The 19,727-nt window shown below is 45.0% G+C and overlaps 1 protein-coding gene across 1 annotated transcript in view; it reads right to left on the reverse strand.

Annotated features, from left to right (window-relative positions):
• LOC119267710 (25.3 kDa vesicle transport protein-like) overlaps positions 1-2,979 on the reverse strand; it is a 4,920-nt gene extending 1,941 nt beyond the window's left edge. The window contains exons 1-4 of the mRNA XM_037549141.1: positions 2,868-2,979; positions 1,771-2,009; positions 719-879; positions 487-633 (exon numbers count right to left, since the gene is read on the reverse strand). Coding sequence (XP_037405038.1) covers positions 487-633; positions 719-879; positions 1,771-1,958 — 496 coding nt within the window. The 5' untranslated portion in view covers positions 1,959-2,009; positions 2,868-2,979. The remainder of the gene's footprint in view (positions 1-486; positions 634-718; positions 880-1,770; positions 2,010-2,867) is intronic.
• Positions 2,980-19,727: the final 16,748 nt, after the last annotated feature.

Raw genomic sequence — 19,727 nt, forward strand, 5'->3', positions numbered from 1 at the left:
CTTTACAGACGCCTTAAAAACATAGGCAATAATACACTGGAACAGACCACGACAAGTCATGCTAAAGGGGAAGCGCTGGGGCAAGCCAGTTCAAAATACGAAGATGAAATGTTAAAAAACAGTAACATTAAGCAGAAATAATACCAGTTCAATAATGCACACAAAGCTTGAACATGTCTCAAAAAATAGGAGTATCAAGCAAACATAGCATTAAGGCAGTCATAATACTTTTATACATGTGCTAGGGGTTCCAAAAGAAGCATGTGTAATAATAACCTATAATCCAGGGGAAATCAACATGGTTTGTTGAAACACAATTACTTTGTGGACCTAACAGAAACTGTACTCACTGGTGCCTTTTAGGTAAATACCTACATATAGCTAATTGTAAATATGTGCACAAATCATTTGCACGTCCATCAATCTAGAAGACATAATGATGTAACAATTCAACATAATAAACATAGATGACAGTGGCAAACTCACGATCTAGTTTTTCACCCACACCAAGAACTTCTTGAACATTGCGAGTCATAATCTGGTGCACCTCGTAGAGCTCATCATTCAACTTGGCAAGGTTCCTTTGGGTTCTGGTATCCAAATACAGTCTCCTGGTTTTCTGTATGAATGTATCTAAACAGAGACAGATAAGCTATCACCCAGTAGCTAATAAGAAGCTGAATGTGAAAAATGTCCATATAAGATCGAAGAACCATACCAAATTTGATGAAAGCATATGGCCTTGCAGCAGTTTCAATTTGGCTACCATTGACCCTCTCGAATTCATTTTTTAGATCTTCTAAATACTGGAATGCAAGTTTCTTTGGATAAGAACGGTCACACATTGTCAAATAGCATACACGGCTCTCAATGATGTAACTGTTTTGTTGAATCAAGGTGGAACAAGAGTGCCATGATAATTTTACAAGGAAAACAGGCTAAAACTACAGAAGAGGATTTGATTCTCCACGTATACTATTCGCAAAATTAACAATGTATCTTACTACATGGAATGTAAATACAAATGTATCATGAAGACAGATGGTGCATATATGACAGAGCATACACACAGTGGTGTACATGCAAAAGAGAAAAGGCCCAAGAAAGTGTCTTCTATTCATTATTCAAGTCACCAGCCTTTTTCCCACATAAGCAGTATGTTACCTTTGGCTGTTTGAAATGCTAATGCATACCAGGTGATTTCAATTCTTATACAAATTAAGCGCTAACAGAAAATAAGAATGTGCATTATGCCACAAAACTGCTTCGAGATGAAAAATTAATTGTTCTCCTTGTATCTGATATTTAAATGTGTGGCCTAGACTTGTACAGGTACTCAAATTCCCAAAATCGACTTGCAGAAGCAACTTTGACTACCAATGAAGCAACTAAAAGGAATCACAGATCATCATAAACATGAAGGATTCAGGAAGTACTCCCTCCGTTCCAAATTACTCGTCGTGGTTTTAGTTCAAATTTGAACTAAAATCACGACGAGTAATTTGGAACAGCGGGAGTATAAGCTAGTTATCTAATTAGGCTGCATAGACTTGCATGATTCTATTCCCCTTTGGCACAGAAAACTTTGACAAAACAGTACTCCCTCCGTCTCATAATATAAGATCGCTTTGCAAGCTGTAAGATCGTTTTGCAAGCTAAAACAGCTTGCAAAACGATCTTATATTATGGGCCAGAGGGAGTAACAGAAAGATCACATGCTTCGCAAAGAAGAAACTAAAATGCTGCAGATGACATAAAGGTTAAGGATACTGGAAATAGTACGGTCCAGTCTCGATTGACAGCCTTGATGATTCGTGTTGGCCTTTAGATAAGTTTTTGAACAACAGTTTTGCTTGCTGCTTGTAGAAGTCAGCATCCTTCAGATCTCGACCATCATCTAACCCCTCCGCCAATGGAAGGCCATCAGTGATACGGGCTATCATTGTCAGCTTCACCATTTTGAAAAGATAACAAGACACAAACTAGCATCGCTAATGTAAAAGTGCCACCTGCACAGAAAAGCAGAGGAGAGCTAGTAAATAGTTCTGATATGTTCACTTCGGTATAGTGTATCCTACTTATCAGTGACCCATATATCTCAAATACTAACAGCTTAATATCTCAAGCAACAGTGAATGTCCAGCATATTCTCCATAGTTACAGAATATAACAGGCTCAGAGACTATGGCCATGATGATGACCGAAAAAATATTTGTAAGATAAATGCACATTATTGCTGGTGACGACACATGGAATGTACTCACCAGAGCATTTTGCAACAAATTGTATCGCAAAGCACCGACTGACCTTGATTCACGTGCTACTAGTGAACACTTAGAGTCCGAACACATACGGCTCCATTAACGAAATTTCAGTCCACTAATCTGTGAACGCAGAGCCTAGCACCCAATCACCCACTGGCACGATCCCTAGAAACAGCCACTTCATCGCAGACCACTCCATGGCAACAAGGGAACATGATCACTTGGTTCAGCGAGCAACCTACCTAACTGCTTTTGCGAATTCGCCGATACTATATCCGCGATACCACGAACGGCTGATGAGAAATGGCGCAGAAACCACATGCGTCCCTCATTCCAAAGAGCTGGGCCGAGGCAGCGGCTACAACCAATCCACCGCTACGCCCCCGCTAAATGGCGCAACGAACACCCCGCTTCCCCGCCAAAACCCTAAGGGCTCGCCAGATCGATCGCAAACCCCTCAGCGAATCCAAAACGACAGAGACGAACAGATCCTGAACGAGCGCAGGGCTAGATCCGCGCGGATCACATGTGCGGATGCAGCCGACCCCTGGGCAGGGCGGGGGAGGGTGGAGGCGTGGCAATGGGGAGGGGGGTCGTGCTTACCATCTCGCGGCGAGCCACGCCTCCGTCGGGTTCTGGTTCGCGTTGAGTGAGGAAGAGAGGTGAAAGAGAAGCGGAAGAAGAGAGAGAACAAACTACTAGGAGGGCAAGCGCCTTTTTTTTATGACAAGGGCTTTTTTTTTACTAGTTAAATGCGCGTGCTAGGGGCAACAATGCAGATAGTCTATGTTCATACGCCAACAATGCATACAAACCCTGGTGTTCGCATTCATTTCTGAATTTATTTCAAGATTTCCGGCGATGCGCATTCAGTGGGAGGAGACGTTCCCGTCGATGATAAGGTGCCTATGATGACTTTGTAAATTTTAAGATGATATGCCGGCTCAGTCTTTCGGATATGCTCATAAAGGTAGGGTGTGCGTGTGTGCATTCATATGGGTGAGTGTATGCACGTGTATATGAGTGTTTGCGTCTGTATTGTGTTAAAAAAAAGATAATGCATACAACATGTAGGCGATGAACGTGACTGTCATGAGCTACATTCTTCCCTGTATCTAAACCCTGCCGCTGTCTTCGGCGCCCGCAACCTCCTGCACCCCACACTCAAGTCCATTAACTCCTTGCCTCACCTCCGTCGGCGACAACCCACCACAACTACAATTCTTCTTTCTCTCATCGCCTCCATTTTCTCGTCACACGCCTCTTGAGATGATCACGACGGAACAACCAACCGCCTCACCATCGGATCCACACAATCATAGTCGTCCACGATTCATCTCATCACACGCCTCTTAGCATCCTTCGTCCTCCACGCCTCCTTGACACCGCATGGGTGCCTCAGATCATGTCGGCACCCTCCCAGCACCAGTAGTGTCTCACAATGATGTCGTCGTTGCATCACTGGCTTGCAACAAATTCCTGTTCCCCATGCACAACTCCTTTGCAGCAATCATAGCCTTCCATGATCCATCTCATCACACGCCTCTAGGCATCCTTCGTCCTCCACGCCTCCCTGACACGGCATGGGTGCCTCACACCATGTCGGCGCCCTCCCAGCACCGACGGTGCCTCACAATGAGGTCGTCGTTGCAGCACAAGCTTGCAACAAATCTTTGTTCCCCACGGACCACTCCTTTGCAGCAATCATAGTTGTCCACGGTCCATCTCATCACACGCCTCTCAGCATCCTTCGTCCTCCACGCCTCCCCGACACGGCATGGGTGCCTCACATCATGTCAGCGCACTCCCAGCACTGTCGGTGCCTCACAATGATGCCATCGTTGCAGCACCGACTTGCAGCAAATCTCTGTTCCCTACGCACCACTCCTTTGCAGCAACGCCAATTCCATTCCCCGCATTGTGGTGGCACTCACCCCTCTCATGCAACGCCAACCACCTTCCATAAATATCATCGATCGGAATCCACAACACCGCTCGTAGCTCGGCGCAACCTGCTCGCAGCACACACGCTGTCATGAACCATAAAGAAGGTGTGCCGATATCACAAACATCTCATGGCGCGAGGTCATGGTGTCACATCCGCTCACTGTCGGCGGCCGGCCTGCAGCACCCAAGTCTAGCCTCAGCCCACGACATCTGGCAACAACCAGAGATGGAATACCCGCGTGGTTGTGTCGTCGCCGATGTGCCTAATGAGGCCATGTGATAGTGCATCTCTAGCCTCGAAGATAGACCTCCACACATGAGATGGGTGAAACCCAATTCGACATTGAGAATGTCAATGTTTGAAATAGTAGGTGGCCTTGAGCAACCAAGCACAAAGGGATTCAGGCACGGTGAGAAGGCGCCATGACTGTCGAGCCAACAAAGCTAAGTTGAAGAGCTTGAGATCCCGAAACCTCAAGTCACCACACTTCTTCGGTCGAGTCATAGATCTCCAAGAAATCTAGTGCGGTTTTCGCTGCCCCTCTCTATAGCCCCAGAAGAACTGATCGATAAGCTTGTTCAGTTTTTTACAGAGACCCCTTGGAAATTTAAAGAATGATATCGAGAAAAACCGAAACGGCCTACGGTACCGATTTAATTAGAATTTCTTTGTCCGCCCCTAAGATGGTTTTCTCAGTCCAACCCTTCACTCTTTCACCATAATATGTCTATTAGGTACTTGAAAGCACACGTTTTAGATGGACCAACATCAGATGGCATACCCAAATATTGTTGGAAATTAGCCCTAGAGGCAATAATAAAATAGTTATTATTATATTTCCTTGTTCATGATAATTGTCTATTGTTCATGCTATAATTGTATTAACCGGAAACCGTAATACATGTGTGAATACATAGACCACATGTCCCTAGTGAGCCTCTAAATGACTAGTTCGTTGATCAATAGATGGTTGTGGTTTCCTGACCATGGACATTGGATGTCATTGATAACGGGATCACATCATTAGGAGAATGATGTGATGGACAAGACCCAATCCTAAGCATAGCACAAGATTGTGTAGTTCGTTTGCTAGAGCTTTTCTAATGTCAAGTATCATTTCCTTAGACCACGAGATTGTGCAACTCCAAGATACCGTAGGAATGCTTTGTGTGTATCAAACGTCACAACGTAACTGGGTGGCTATAAAGGTGCACTACAGGTATCTCCGAAAGTGTATGTTGGGTTGGCACGAATCGAGACTGGGATTTGTCACTTCGTATGACGGAGAGGTATCTCTAGGCCCACTCGGTAATGCATCATCATAACGAGCTCAATGTGACTAAGGAGTTAGCCACGGGATCATGTGTTACAGAACGAGTAAAGAGACTTGCCGGTAATGAGATTGAACGAGGTATGGGGATATCGACGATCAAATCTCGGGCAAGTAATATACCGATGGACAAAGGGAATTGTATACGGGATTGATTGAATCCCCGACATCGTGGTTCATCCGATGAGATCATCGTGGAACATGTGGGAGCCAATATGGGTATCCAGATCCCGCTATTGGTTATTGGCCGGAGAGGTGTCTCGGTCATGACTGCATGGTTCCCGAACCCGTAGGGTCTACACACGTAAGGTTCAGTGACGCTAGAGTTATAGTGGGAATAGTATGTGGTTACCGAAGGTTGTTAGGAGTCCCGATGAGATACCAGACGTGACGAGGAACTCCGGAATGGTCCAGAGGTGAAAATTGATATATTGGATGAAGGGTATTTGAGTCCGGAATTGTTCTGGGAGTACCGGTGACGACCAGCGTGATCGAAAGGAGTTTCGGAGGCCCTGGCAAGCGTTGAGGGGCCTTGTGGGCGAAGGGGCGGGGGCACACCAGCCCACTAAGGGGTTGTGCGCCCCCCACCCCATCTCACATAACCTGGAGAGGTGGGGGCGCCTCCCCTAGGGCAGTCGCCCCTCCCAGCTTGGGGGGCAAGTTTCCTAGGGGTGGGGCACCCAAACCCATCTAGGGTTTCCCCTATGGCCGCCGCCCCTCCCCTAGGGAAACCCTAGGGCGCCTCCTCCTCCCTCCTTCCCACTATATATAGTGAGGAAGATGTTGGGGAACGTAGCAGAATTTTAAAATTTTCTACGCATCATCAAGATCAATCTATGGAGTCATCTAGCAACGAGGGAGAGGGGAGTGCATCTACATACCCTTGTAGATCGCGCGTGGAAGCGTTCAAGAGAACGGGGTTGATGGAGTCATACTCGTCGTGATCCAAATCACCGATGACCTAGCGCCGAACGGACGGCACCTCCGCGTTCAACACACGTACGGTTGGGAAGACGTCTCCTCCAACTTGATCCAGCAAGGGGGAAGGAGAGGTTGATGAAGATCCAGCAGCACGACGGCGTGGTGGTGGAAGCAATGGTGATCTCGGCAGGGCTTCGCCAAGCTCAGGGAGAGGGAGGGTGTCACGGGAGGGAGAGGGAGGTGCCAGGGGCTAGGGTGCGGCTGCCCTCCCTCCCCCCACTATATATAGGACCCCTAGGGGGGGCGCCGGCCCTAGGAGATTGAATCTCCAAGGGGGGCGGCGGCCAAGGGGGGTGGAGTGCCCCCCAAGCCAAGTGGGGCGCCCCCACCCCTAGGGTTTCCAACCCTAGGCGCAGGGGAGGCCCATGGGGGGCGCACCAGCCCACTAGGGGCTGGTTCCCCTCCCACTTCAGCCCATGGAGCCCTCCGGGATAGGTGGCCCCACCCAGTGGACCCTCGGGACCCTTTCGGTGGTCCCGGTACAATACCGATTACCCCCGAAACCTTCCCGATGGCCGAAACTTGACTTCCTATATATAAATCTTAACCTCCAGACCATTCCGAAACTCCTCGTGACGTCCGGGATCTCATCCAGGACTCCGAACAACTTTCGAGTTACCGTATGCTAATATCTCAACAACCCTAGCGTCACCGAACCTTAAGTGTGTAGACCCTACGGGTTTGGGAGACACGCAGACATGACCGAGACGACTCTCCGGTCAATAACCAACAGCGGGATCTGGATACCCATGTTGGCTCCCACATGCTCCTTGATGATCTCATCGGATGAACTACGATGTCGAGGATTCAATCGATCCCATATACAATTCCCTTTGTCAATCGGTACGTTACTTGCCCGAGACTCGATCGTCGGTATCCCAATACCTCGTTCAATCTCGTTACCGAGAAGTCACTTTACTCGTACCGTAATGCATGACCCCATGATCAACCACTTGGTCACATTGAGTTCATTATGATGATGCATTACCGAGTGGGCCCAGAGATACCTCTCCGTCATATGGAGTGACAAATCCCAGTCTCGATTCGTGCCAACCCAACAGACACTTTCGGAGATACCTGTAGTGTACCTTTATAGTCACCCAGTTACGTTGTGATGTTTAGCACACCCAAAGCACTCCTACGGTATCCGGGAGTTGCACAATCTCATGGTCTAAGGAAATGATACTTGACATTCGGAAAAGCTATAGCAAACGAACCACACGATCTTTGAGCTATGCTTAGGATTGGGTCTTGTCCATCACATCATTCTCCTAATGATGTGATCCCGTTATCAATGATATCCAATGCCCATAGTCAGGAAACCATGACTATCTTTTGATCAACGAGCTAGTCAACTAGAGGCTCACTAGGGACGTGTTGTGGTCTATGTATTCACACATGTATTACGATTTCCGGATAACACAATTATAGCATGAACAATAGACAATTATCATGAACAAAGAAATATAATAATAACCATTTTATTATTGCCTCTAGGGCATATTTCCAACAATCTCCCACTTGCACTAGAGTCAATAGTCTAGTTACATTGTGATGAATCGAACACCCATGCAGTTCTGGTGTTGATCATGTTTTGCTCTAGGGAGAGGTTTAGTCAAAGGATCTGCCACATTCAGGTCCGTATGTACTTTACAAATATCTATGTCTCCATTTTGAACACTTTTGCGAATGGAGTTGAAGCGACGCTTGATATGTCTGGTCTTCCTGTGAAACCTGGGCTCCTTGGTAAGGGCAATAGCTCCAGTGTTGTCACAGAAGAGAGTCATCGGGCCCGATGCATTGGGTATGACTCCTAGGTCGGTAATGAATTCCTTCACCCAGATTGCCTCTTGTGCTGCCTCCGAGGCTGCCATGTACTCCGCTTCGCATGTAGATCCCGCCACAACGCTTTGCTTGCGACTGCACCAGCTTACTGCCCCACCATTCAAAATATACACGTATCCGATTTGTGACTTAGAGTCATCCAGATCTGTGTCGAAGCTAGCATCGGCGTAACCCTTTATGACGAGCTCTTCGTCACCTCCATAAACGAGAAACATATCCTTAGTCCTCTTCAAGTACCTCGGGATATTCTTGACCGTTGTCCAGTGTTCCATGCCAGGATTACTTTGGTACCTTCCTACCAAACTTACGGCAAGGTTTACATCAGGTCTGGTACACAGCATAGCATACATGATAGACCCTATGGCCGAGGCATAGGGGACGACACTCATCTTTTCTCTATCTTCTGCCATGGTCGGGCATTGAGCCGTGCTCAATCTCGTACCTTGCAATACAGGCAAGAACCCCTTCTTTGACTGATCCATTTTGAACTTCTTCAATATCTTGTCAAGGTACGTACTCTATGAAAGACCAATGAGGCGTCTCGATCTATCTCTATAGATCTTGATGCCTAATATGTAAGCAGCTTCTCCAAGATCCTTCATTGAAAAACACTTGTTCAAGTAGGCCTTTATGCTTTCCAAGAACTCTATATCATTTCCCATCAACAGTATGTCATCCATATACAATATGAGAAATGCTACAGAGCTCCCACTCACTTTCTTGTAAATGCAGGCTTCTCCATAAGTCTGCATAAACCCAAACGCTTTGATCATCTCATCAAAACGAATGTTCCAACTCCGAGATGCTTGCACCAGCCCATAAATCGAGTGTTGGAGCTTGCACACCTTGTCAGCATTCTTAGGATCGACAAAACCTTCCGGCTGCATCATATACAATTCTTCCTTAAGGAAACCATTAAGGAATGTCGTTTTGACGTCCATTTGCCATATCTCATAATCATAGAATGCGGGAATTGCTAATATGATTCGGACGGACTTCAGCTTCGCTACGGGTGAGAAAGTCTCATCGTAGTCAACCCCTTGAACTTGTCGATAACCCTTAACGACAAGCCGAGCTTTATAGATGGTTACATTACCATCCGCGCATGTCTTCTTCTTAAAGATCCATTTATTTTCTATGGCTCGCCGATCATCGGGCAAGTCAGTCAAAGTCCATACTTCATTTTCATACATGGATCCTATCTCGGATTTCATGGCTTCCAGCCATTTGTCAGAATCTGGACCCGCCATCGCTTCTTCATAGTTCGAAGGTTCACCGTTGTCTAACAACATGATTTCCAAGACAGGGTTGCCGTACCACTCTGGTGCGGAACGTGTCCTTGTGGACCTACGAAGTTTAGTAGCAACTTGATCTGAAGTTTCATGATCATCATCATTAACTTCCTCTCTAGTCGGTGCAGGCACCTCAGGAACAATTTCCTGAGCTGCGCCACTCTCCGGTTCAAGAGGTAATACTTCATCAAGTTCTACTTTCCTCCCACTTATTTCTTTCAAGAGAAACTATTTCTCTAGAAAGGATCCATTCTTGGCAACAAAGATCTTGCCTTCGGATCTGAGGTAGAAGGTATACCCAATAGTTTCTTTAGGGTATCCTATGAAGATGCATTTTTCCGACTTGGGTTCGAGCTTTTCAGGTTGAAGTTTCTTGACATAAGCATCGCATCCCCAAACTTTTAGAAATGACAGCTTAGGTTTCTTCCCAAACCATAATTCATACGGTGTCGTCTCAACAGATTTCGACGGAGCCCTATTTAAAGTGAATGCGGCAGTCTCTAAAGCATAGCCCCAAAATGACAGCGGTAAATCGGTAAGAGACATCATAGATCGCACCATATCCAATAGAGTGCGATTACGACGTTCGGACACACCATTACACTGAGGTGTTCCAGGCGGCGTGAGTTGTGAAACTATTCCACATTTCCTTAAGTGTGTGCCAAATTCGTGACTCAAGTATTCTCCCCCACGATCTGATCGCAAGAACTTGATTTTCCTGTCACGTTGATTCTCAACCTCACTCTGAAATTCCTTGAACTTTTCAAAGGTCTCAGACTTGTGTTTCATTAAGTAGACATACCCATATCTACTCAAGTCATCGGTGAGGGTGAGAACATAACGATAGCCACCGCGAGCCTCAACACTCATTTGACCGCACACATCAGTATGTATGATTTCCAATAAGTTGGTTGCTCGCTCCATTGTTCCTGAGAACAGAGTCTTGGTCATTTTACCCATGAGGCATGGTTCACACGTGTCAAATGATTCGTAATCAAGAGACTCCAAAAGTCCATCTGCATGGAGCTTCTTCATGCGTTTGACACCTATGTGACCAAGGCGGCAGTGCCACAAGTATGTGGGACTATCATTATCAACCTTACATCTTTTGGTATTCACACCATGAATATGTGTAACATTACGCTCGAGATTCATTAAGAATAAACCATTCACCAGCGGAGCATGACCATACAACATATCTCTCATATAAATAGAACAACCATTATTCTCGGATTTAAATGAGTAGCCATCTCGAATTAAACGAGATCCTGATACAATGTTCATGCTCAAAGCTGGCACTAAATAACAATTATTGAGGTTTAAAACTAATCCCATAGGTAAATGTAGAGGTAGCGTGCCGACAGCGATCACATCGACCTTGCAACCTTTCCCGACGCGCATCGTCACCTCGTCCTTCGCCAGTCTCCGCTTATTCCGCAGCTCCTGCTTTGAGTTACAAATGTGAGCAACCGCACCGGTATCAAATACCCAGGAGCTACTACGAGTACTGGTAAGGTACACATCAATTACATGTATATCACATATACCTTTAGTGTTGCCGGCCTTCTTGTCCGCTAAGTATTTGGGGCAGTTCCGCTTCCAGTGACCACTTCCCTTGCAATAAAAACACTCAGTCTCAGGCTTGGGTCCATTCTTTGACTTCTTCCCGGCAGCTTGCTTACCGGGCGCGGCAACTCCCTTGCCGTCCTTCTTGAAGTTCTTTTTACCCTTGCCTTTCTTGAACTTAGTGGTTTTATTTACCATCAACACTTGATGTTCCTTTTTGATTTCCACCTCCGCTGATTTAAGCATTGAATATACCCCAGGAATCGTCTTTTGCATCCCCTGCATATTGAAGTTCATCACAAAGCTCTTGTAGCTTGGTGGAAGCGACTGAAGGATTCTGTCAATGACCGCGTCATCTGGGAGATTAAATCCCAGCTGAGTCAAGCAGTTATGCAACCCAGACATTTTGAGTATGTGCTCACTTACAGAACTATTTTCCTCCATCTTACAACTGAAGAACTTTTCAGAGACTTCATATCTCTCGACCCGGGCATGAGCTTGGAAAACCATTTTCAGCTCTTCGAACATCTCATATGCTCCGTGTCTCTCAAAACGCTTTTGGAGCCCCGGTTCTAAGCTGTAAAGCATGCCGCACTGAACGAGGGGGTAATCATCAGCACGTGACTGCCAAGCGTTCATAACATCTTGGTTCTCTGGGATGGGTGCGTCACCTAGCGGTGCTTCTAGGACATAATCTTTCTTGGCAGCTATGAGGATGATCCTCAGGTTCCGGACCCAGTCTGTATAGTTGCTGCCATCATCTTTCAGCTTGGTTTTCTCTAGGAATGCGTTGAAGTTGAGGGCAACATTAGCGTGGGCCATTTGATCTACAAGACATAGTGTGAAGATTTTAGACTAAGTTCATGATAATTAAGTTCATCTAATCAAATTATTCAATGAACTCCCACTCAGATAGACATCCCTCTAGTCATCTAAGTGAAACATGATCCGAGTCAACTAGGCCGTGTCCGATCATCACGTGAGATGGACTAGTCAACATCGGTGAACATCTTCATGTTGATCGTATCTTCTATACGACTCATGCTCGACCTTTCGGTCTTCCGTGTTCCGAGGCCATGTCTATACATGCTAGGCTCATCAAGTCAACCTAAGTGTATTGCGTGTGTAAATCTGGCTTACACTCGTTGTATTCGAACGTTAGAATCTATCACACCCGATCATCACGTGGTGCTTCGAAACAACGAACCTTCGCAACGGTGCACAGTTAGGGGGAACACTTTCTTGAAATTATTACGAGGGATCATCTTATTTAAGCTACCGTCGTTCTAAGCAAATAAGATGCAAAACATGATAAACATCACATGCAATCAAATAGTGACATGATATGGCCAATATCATTTGCTCCTTTTGATCTCCATCTTCGGGGCTTCATGATCATCGTTGTCACCGGCATGACACCATGATCTCCATCATCATGTCTTCTTGAAGTTGTCTCGTCATCTATTACTTCTACTACTATGGCTAACGCTTTAGCAATAAAGTAAAGTAATTACATGACGTTTATGTTGACACGCAGGTCATAAATAAATTAAGACAACTCCTATGGCTCCTGTCGGTTGTCATACTCATCGACATGCAAGTCGTGATTCCTATTACAAGAACATGATCAATCTCATACATCACATATATCATTCATCACATCCTTTTGGCCATATCACATCACACGGCACATGCTGCAAAAACAAGTTAGACGTCCTCTAATTGTTGTTGCAAGTTTTTATGTGGCTACTATAGGTTTCTAGCAAGAACGTTTCTTACCTACGCCAAAACCACAACGTGATATGCCAATTTCTATTTACCCTTCATAAGGACCCTTTTCATCGAATCCAATCCGACTAAAGTGGGAGAGACAGACACCCGCCAGCCACCTTATGCAACTAGTGCATGTCAATCGGTGGAACCAGTCTCACGTAAGCGTACGTGTAAGGTCGGTCCGGGCCGCTTCATCCCACGATGTCGCCGAATCAAGATAAGACTAGTAACGGCAAGCAAATTGACAATATCCACGCCCACAACTGCTTTGTGTTCTACTCGTGCATAGAAAGTACGCATATACCTAGCTCATGATGCCACTATTGGGGAACGTAGCAGAATTTTAAAATTTTCTATGCATCACAAAGATCAATCTATGGAGTCATCTAGCAACGAGGGAGAGGGGAGTGCATCTACATACCCTTGTAGATCGCGCGCGGAAGCGTTCAAGAGAACGGGATTGATGGAGTCGTACTCGTCGTGATCCAAATCACCGATGGCCTAGCGCCGAACGGACGACACCTCCGCGTTCAACACACGTACGTTTGGGAAGACGTCTCCTCCAACTTGATCCAGCAAGGGGGAAGGAGAGGTTGGTGAAGATTCAGCAACACGACGGCGTGGTGGTGGAAGCAATGGTGATCTCGGCAGGGCTTCGCCAAGCTCAGGGAGAGGGAGGAGTGTCACGGGGAGGGAGAGGGAGGTGCCAGGGGCTAGGGTGCGGCTGCACTCCCTCCCCCCCACTATATATAGGACCCCTAGGGGGGCGCCGGCCCTAGGAGATTGAATCTCCAAGGGGGGCGGCGGCCAAGGGGGGTGGAGTGCCCCCCAAGCCAAGTGGGGCGCCCCCACCCCTAGGGTTTCCAACCCTAGGCGCAGGGGAGGCCCATGGGGGGGGGGGGCGCACCAGCCCACTAGGGGCTGGTTCCCCTCCCACTTCAGCCCATGGAGCCCTCCGGGATAGGTGGCCCCACCCGGTGGACCCCCGGGACCCTTTCGATGGTCCCGGTACAATACCGATTACCCCTGAAACCTTCCCGATGGCCGAAACTTGACTTCCTATATATAAATCTTAACCTTCGGACCATTCCGAAACTCCTCGTGACGTCTGGGATCTCATCCGGGACTCCGAACAACTTTTGGATTACTGTATGCTAATATCTCAACAACCCTAGCGTCACCGAACCTTAAGTGTGTAGACCCTACGGGTTCGGGAGACACGCAGACATGACCGAGACGACTCTCCGGTCAATAACCAACAGCACGATCTGGATACCCATGTTGGCTCCCACATGCTCCTTGATGATCTCATCGGATGAACTACGACGTCGAGGATTCAATCGATCCCGTATACAATTCCCTTTGTCAATCGGTACGTTACTTGCCCGAGACTCGATCGTTATCCCAATACCTCGTTCAATCTCGTTACCGGCAAGTCACTTTACTCGTACCGTAATGCATGATCCCGTGATCAACCACTTGGTCACATTGAGCTCATTATGATGATGCATTACCGAGTGAGCCCAGAGATACCTCTCCATCATACGGAGTGACAAATCCCAGTCTCGATTCGTGCCAACCCAACAGACACTTTTGGAGATACCTGTAGTGTACCTTTATAGTCACCCAGTTACGTTATGACGTTTGGCACACCCAAAGCACTCCTACGGTATCCGGGAGTTGCACAATCTCATGGTCTAAGGAAATGATACTTGACATTCGGAAAAGCTATAGCAAACGAACTACACGATCTTTGAGCTATGCTTAGGATTGGGTCTTGTCCATCACATCATTCTCCTAATGATGTGATCCCATTATCAATGACATCCAATGTACATAGTCAGGAAACCATGACTATCTTTTGATCAACGAGCTAGTCAACTAGAGGCTCACTAGGGACGTGTTGTGGTCTATGTATTCACACATGTATTACGATTTCCGGATAACACAATTATAGCATGAACAATATACAATTATCATGAACAAAGAAATATAATAATAACCATTTTATTATTGCCTCTAGGGCATATTTCCAATAGGAGAGAGGGCAGCCGCACCCTTCCCAGGCTCAGCCCCTCCCTCCTCCAACACCTCCTCCTCCATAGTGCTTGGCGAAGCCCTGCCAGAGAACCGCAAGCTCCACCACCACGCCGTCGTGCTGCCAGAGCTCTCCCTCAACTTCTCCTCTCCCCTTGTTGGATCAAGAAGGAGAAGATGTCCCCGGGCTGTACGTGTGTTGAACGCGGAGGCGCCGTCCGTTCGGCGCTTGGATCGGATCTTCCGCGATTTGAATCGCCGCGAGTACGACTCCATCAACCGCGTTCTTGTAACGCTTCCCCTTAGCGATCTCCAAGGGTATGAATATGCACTCCCTCTCTCTCGTTGCTAGCATCTCCTAGATTGATCTTGGTGACACGTAGGATTTTTTTGAATTATTACTACGTTCCCCAACAGTGCATCATGAGCTAGGTCTATGCGTAGATTCTATGCACAGGAAGAACACAAAGTAGTTGTCGGTGATGATTTGGTTAATTTGCTTACCGTTACTAGTCTTATATTGATTTGGCGGCATTGTGGGATGAAGCGGCCCAGACCGACCTTACACGTACGCTTACGTGAGATAGGTTCCACCGACTGACATGCACTTATTGCATAAGGTAGCTAGCGGGTGTCTGTCTCTCCCACTTTAGTCGGATCGGATTCGATGAAGAGGGTCCTTATGAAGGGTAAATAGCAATTGGCATAGCACCGTAGTAGATTTTGCGTAGGTGATGTCGCTTGAAGCTACGTCGGTATTTCCCCAAAGAGGAAGGGATGATGCAACACAACGGCGGTAGGTACTTCCCTCAGATATGAAACTAAGGTTATCGAACCAGTAGGAGAACCAAGCAACACAACGTAAACATCCCCTGCACACAAATAACAAATCCTCGCAACCCGACGTGTTAAAGGGGTTGTAAATCCCTTTCGGGGTACGACGCCTCAAGATAGGCAAACGGACGTGATATAAATTTGTAGTAGATTGATAGATCGAACACCAAATAAAATAAATAGAGAAAAATTGCAGCAAGGTATTTTGGGGTTTTTGGATTAATAGATCTGAAAATAAATGCAAGAGAAAAGTAGATCGCAAAGGCAAATATATGAGAAAGAAGACCCGGGGCCGTAGGTTTCACTAGTGGGCTTCTCTCGAGAAAAATAGCAAACGGTGGGTAAACAAATTACTGTTGTGCAATTGATAGAACCTCAAATAATTATGGCGATATCCAGGAAATGATCATTACATAGGCATCACGTCCAAGATTAGTAGACCGACTCCTGCCTGCATCTACTACTATTACTCCACACATCGACCGCTATCCAGCATGCATCTAGTGCATTAAGTTCATGGAAAATGGAGCAATGCAATAGGAACAATGACATGATGTAGACAAGATCCGTTTATCTATGGCGGTAGATATAGATACCATCTTTTTATCCTTAGTAGCAATGATACATATGTGTCGGTTCCCTTTCCGTCACTGGGATCAGGCACCGTAAGACCGAACCCACTACCGGGCACCTCTTCCCATTGCAAGATAAATAAATCAAGTTGGCCAAACAAAACCCAAATATCGGAGAAGAAATGCGAGGCTATAAGAGGTCATGCATAAAAGAGATCAAAGAAACTCAAATACATTCATGGATATAAAAAGATAGATCTGATCATAAACTCAAAGTTCATCGATCCCAACAAACGCACCACAAAAGAGTTACATCATATGGATCTCCAAGAGATCATTGTATTGAGAATCAAGAGAGAGAGAGAGAGAGAGAGATGAAGCCATCTAGCTACTAACTACGGACCCGAAGGTCTACAAAGAACTACTCACGCATCATCGAAGAGGCGCCAATGGAAGTGGTGAACCCCTCTGTGATGGTGTCTAGATTGGATCTAGTGGTTCTGGACTCTGCGGCGGCTAGATGAATATTTCGTCGACTCCCCTAGGGTTCTGGGATTTTTGGGGTGTTTATAGAGCAAAGAGGCGGTCCAGGGGGCACCCGAGGTGGGCACAACCCACCAGGGCGCGCCTGGGCCTCCTGGCACACCCTGGTGGGTTGTCCCCTCCTTGGGACTCCCCCTAAGTGCAACCAGGGCCCAACATCTTCCTTCTGGTCCATAAAAAATCTCCGTAAAGTTTCGGGGCATTTGGACTCCGTTTGATATTGATTTTCTGCGATGTAAAAAACATGGAAAAAACAGCAACTGGCACTTGGCACTATGTCAATAGGTTAGTACCAAAAAATGATATAAAATAACTATAAAATGATTATAAAACATCCAAGATTGATAATAAAGCAGCATGGAACAATAAAAAATTATAGATACATTGGAGACGTATCAGCATCCCCAAGCTTAACTCCTACTCGTCTTCGAGTAGGTAAGTGATAAAAATAGAATTTTTGATGTGGAGTGTTGTTCATCATGTCATATCATATTCTTTTCGTTATAGCATGGACATTTGGACTTTTATGTGATTCAAAGCAATAGTCTAGTTTTGACATAATAATTTAGATACTCAAGCATATCAACAAGCAACCATGTCCTTCAAAACAAGTTATCCCTAGCCCATCATGCTCAAACATTGATCCATTCATGAAACACACTCGAATATTAACTACACCCAATACTTAAGCACAATCATATTGCCTCCTAGTTGGTGTTTTTATAAGAGAAGATGGAGACTCAAAATAAAAATAAAAATTGCATAAAGTAGAGATAGGCCCTTCACAGAGGGAAGTAGGGATTTGTAGAGGTGCCAGAGCTCAAAGCGAAAAAATTTGAGATAAAAATATTTTGGGAGGTGTATCCATCCCACCAATGAAAACGACTTAGAGTTCCCAATACTTTCCATGCATATATGTATCATAGGCAGTTCCCAAACAGAAAATAAAGTTTATTTCTTTTTCCACCATAACTTTCACTTTCCATGGCTAGCCGTATCCACGGTTGCCCTCCATACCAACACTTTCCAAGGAATTTATTATTTAACAACATAAAGTAAATTCATTTGTTTTTGCATTTCGGGGCTGGGCATCCCTAATACCTTTGCCCTACTCTCGCGCAATGACAAGTGAATAAACACTCATCTCGAGAATACCACATCTAGCATGGAAAATATTAGCCACCCCTCATCGCTCCGCGAGCAAAACAAACACACAAAAGAGAAGTTTATTTTGAAAATTAGAGATGGCACATGCAAATTTGCTTAGAACGGAAAAAAGAATACCGCATATAGGTAGGTATAATGGACTCATGTGGCAAAACTGGTTTAAAGGATTTTGGATGCACAAGTAGAGGCCATACTTAGTGCAAAATGAAGGCTAGCAAAAGATTGGGAAGCGACCAACCAAAAAATGAATAATCTCATAAGCAAGAATTAAGCATAATTAACACCGAATAATGCACCACAAGTAGGATATAATTTCATTGCATGATTATTGACTTTTGTGCATGCATAGGAAATCACAAACCTTAACACCAATATTCTTACTAAAGCATAATTACTCATCAAGATGACTCACATATCACATCATCATATCTCAAAACTATTACTAAGAATTAAGCTTTTTTTATCCAATGATCTTCATGACATTTTTTTCTTTATCCTTCTTGGATATCTATCACTTTGGGACTAATTTTCATGTGTTGCTTTTCATAAGTGAAGATCATGAGCATAACAAATTCTCTTTCTCTCAAAATAATTTAAATGAAGCAAGAGAGAATATCTTCAAAATTTTACTAACTCTCAAATAAATCTAAGTGAAGCAAGAGATCATTTCTTCAAAAATAACAAAGCACACCATGCTAAAAAATATATAAGTGAAGCACTAGAGCAAGTCCATTGCTCATAAAAATTTAAGTGAAGCATAGAGAGCAATTCTAACAAGTCAAGATATAATTTTGGCTCTCTCAAATAGGTGTGTCCATCAAGGATTGATGACTTAAAACACAAAATAAAACAAGTAAAGACACATATCATACAAGACGCTCCAAGCAAAACACATATCATGTGATGAATAAAAATATAGTCTCGGGTAAAATACCGACAGTTGTTGGAAGAAAGCGGGGATGCCACTCGGGGGCATCCCCAAGCTTAGTTGGTTGCTCATTCTTGGATAATAGTTTGGGGGTGTCGGGGCATCCCCAAGCTTACGCTCTTACATCCTCCCTTCATCCATCATAAGATAACCCAAAACTTGAAAACTTCAATCACACAAAACTCAACAAAGCCTTCGTGAGATCCGTTAGTATAAGAATAATAAATAACTACTATAAGTGTTGTATCAAACCAATTCATATTTTGTTTTTGTATTATATCTACTGTATTCCAACTTTTCTATGGAAAAAACTCATCAAAGAAAACCATAAAGCCATCAAAATAAGCAAACAACACAAAGAAAATAGAATCTGTCAAAACAGAACAGTCTGTAGCAATCTGACTATCCCGAATACTTATGTAACTCAAAAAACTCTGGAAAATTAGGAGGACCTAATAAATGTGCATATTGATCTACTATAATTGGAATAGGTATTTATCGCTCTCTGGTAAAAATCGAAAATTAATTTTGTGAGCGTAAAACTTTCTGTTTTTACAGCAAGATCAAACAACTATTGCCCAAGAAGATCCTAAAGGCTTTACTTGGCACAAACACTAATTAAACACAAAAAACACAATCATAACAGT

The sequence above is a fragment of the Triticum dicoccoides genome, chromosome 3A, assembly GCF_002162155.2.
Source record: "Triticum dicoccoides isolate Atlit2015 ecotype Zavitan chromosome 3A, WEW_v2.0, whole genome shotgun sequence".
NCBI classification, from domain to species: domain Eukaryota; kingdom Viridiplantae; phylum Streptophyta; class Magnoliopsida; order Poales; family Poaceae; genus Triticum; species Triticum dicoccoides.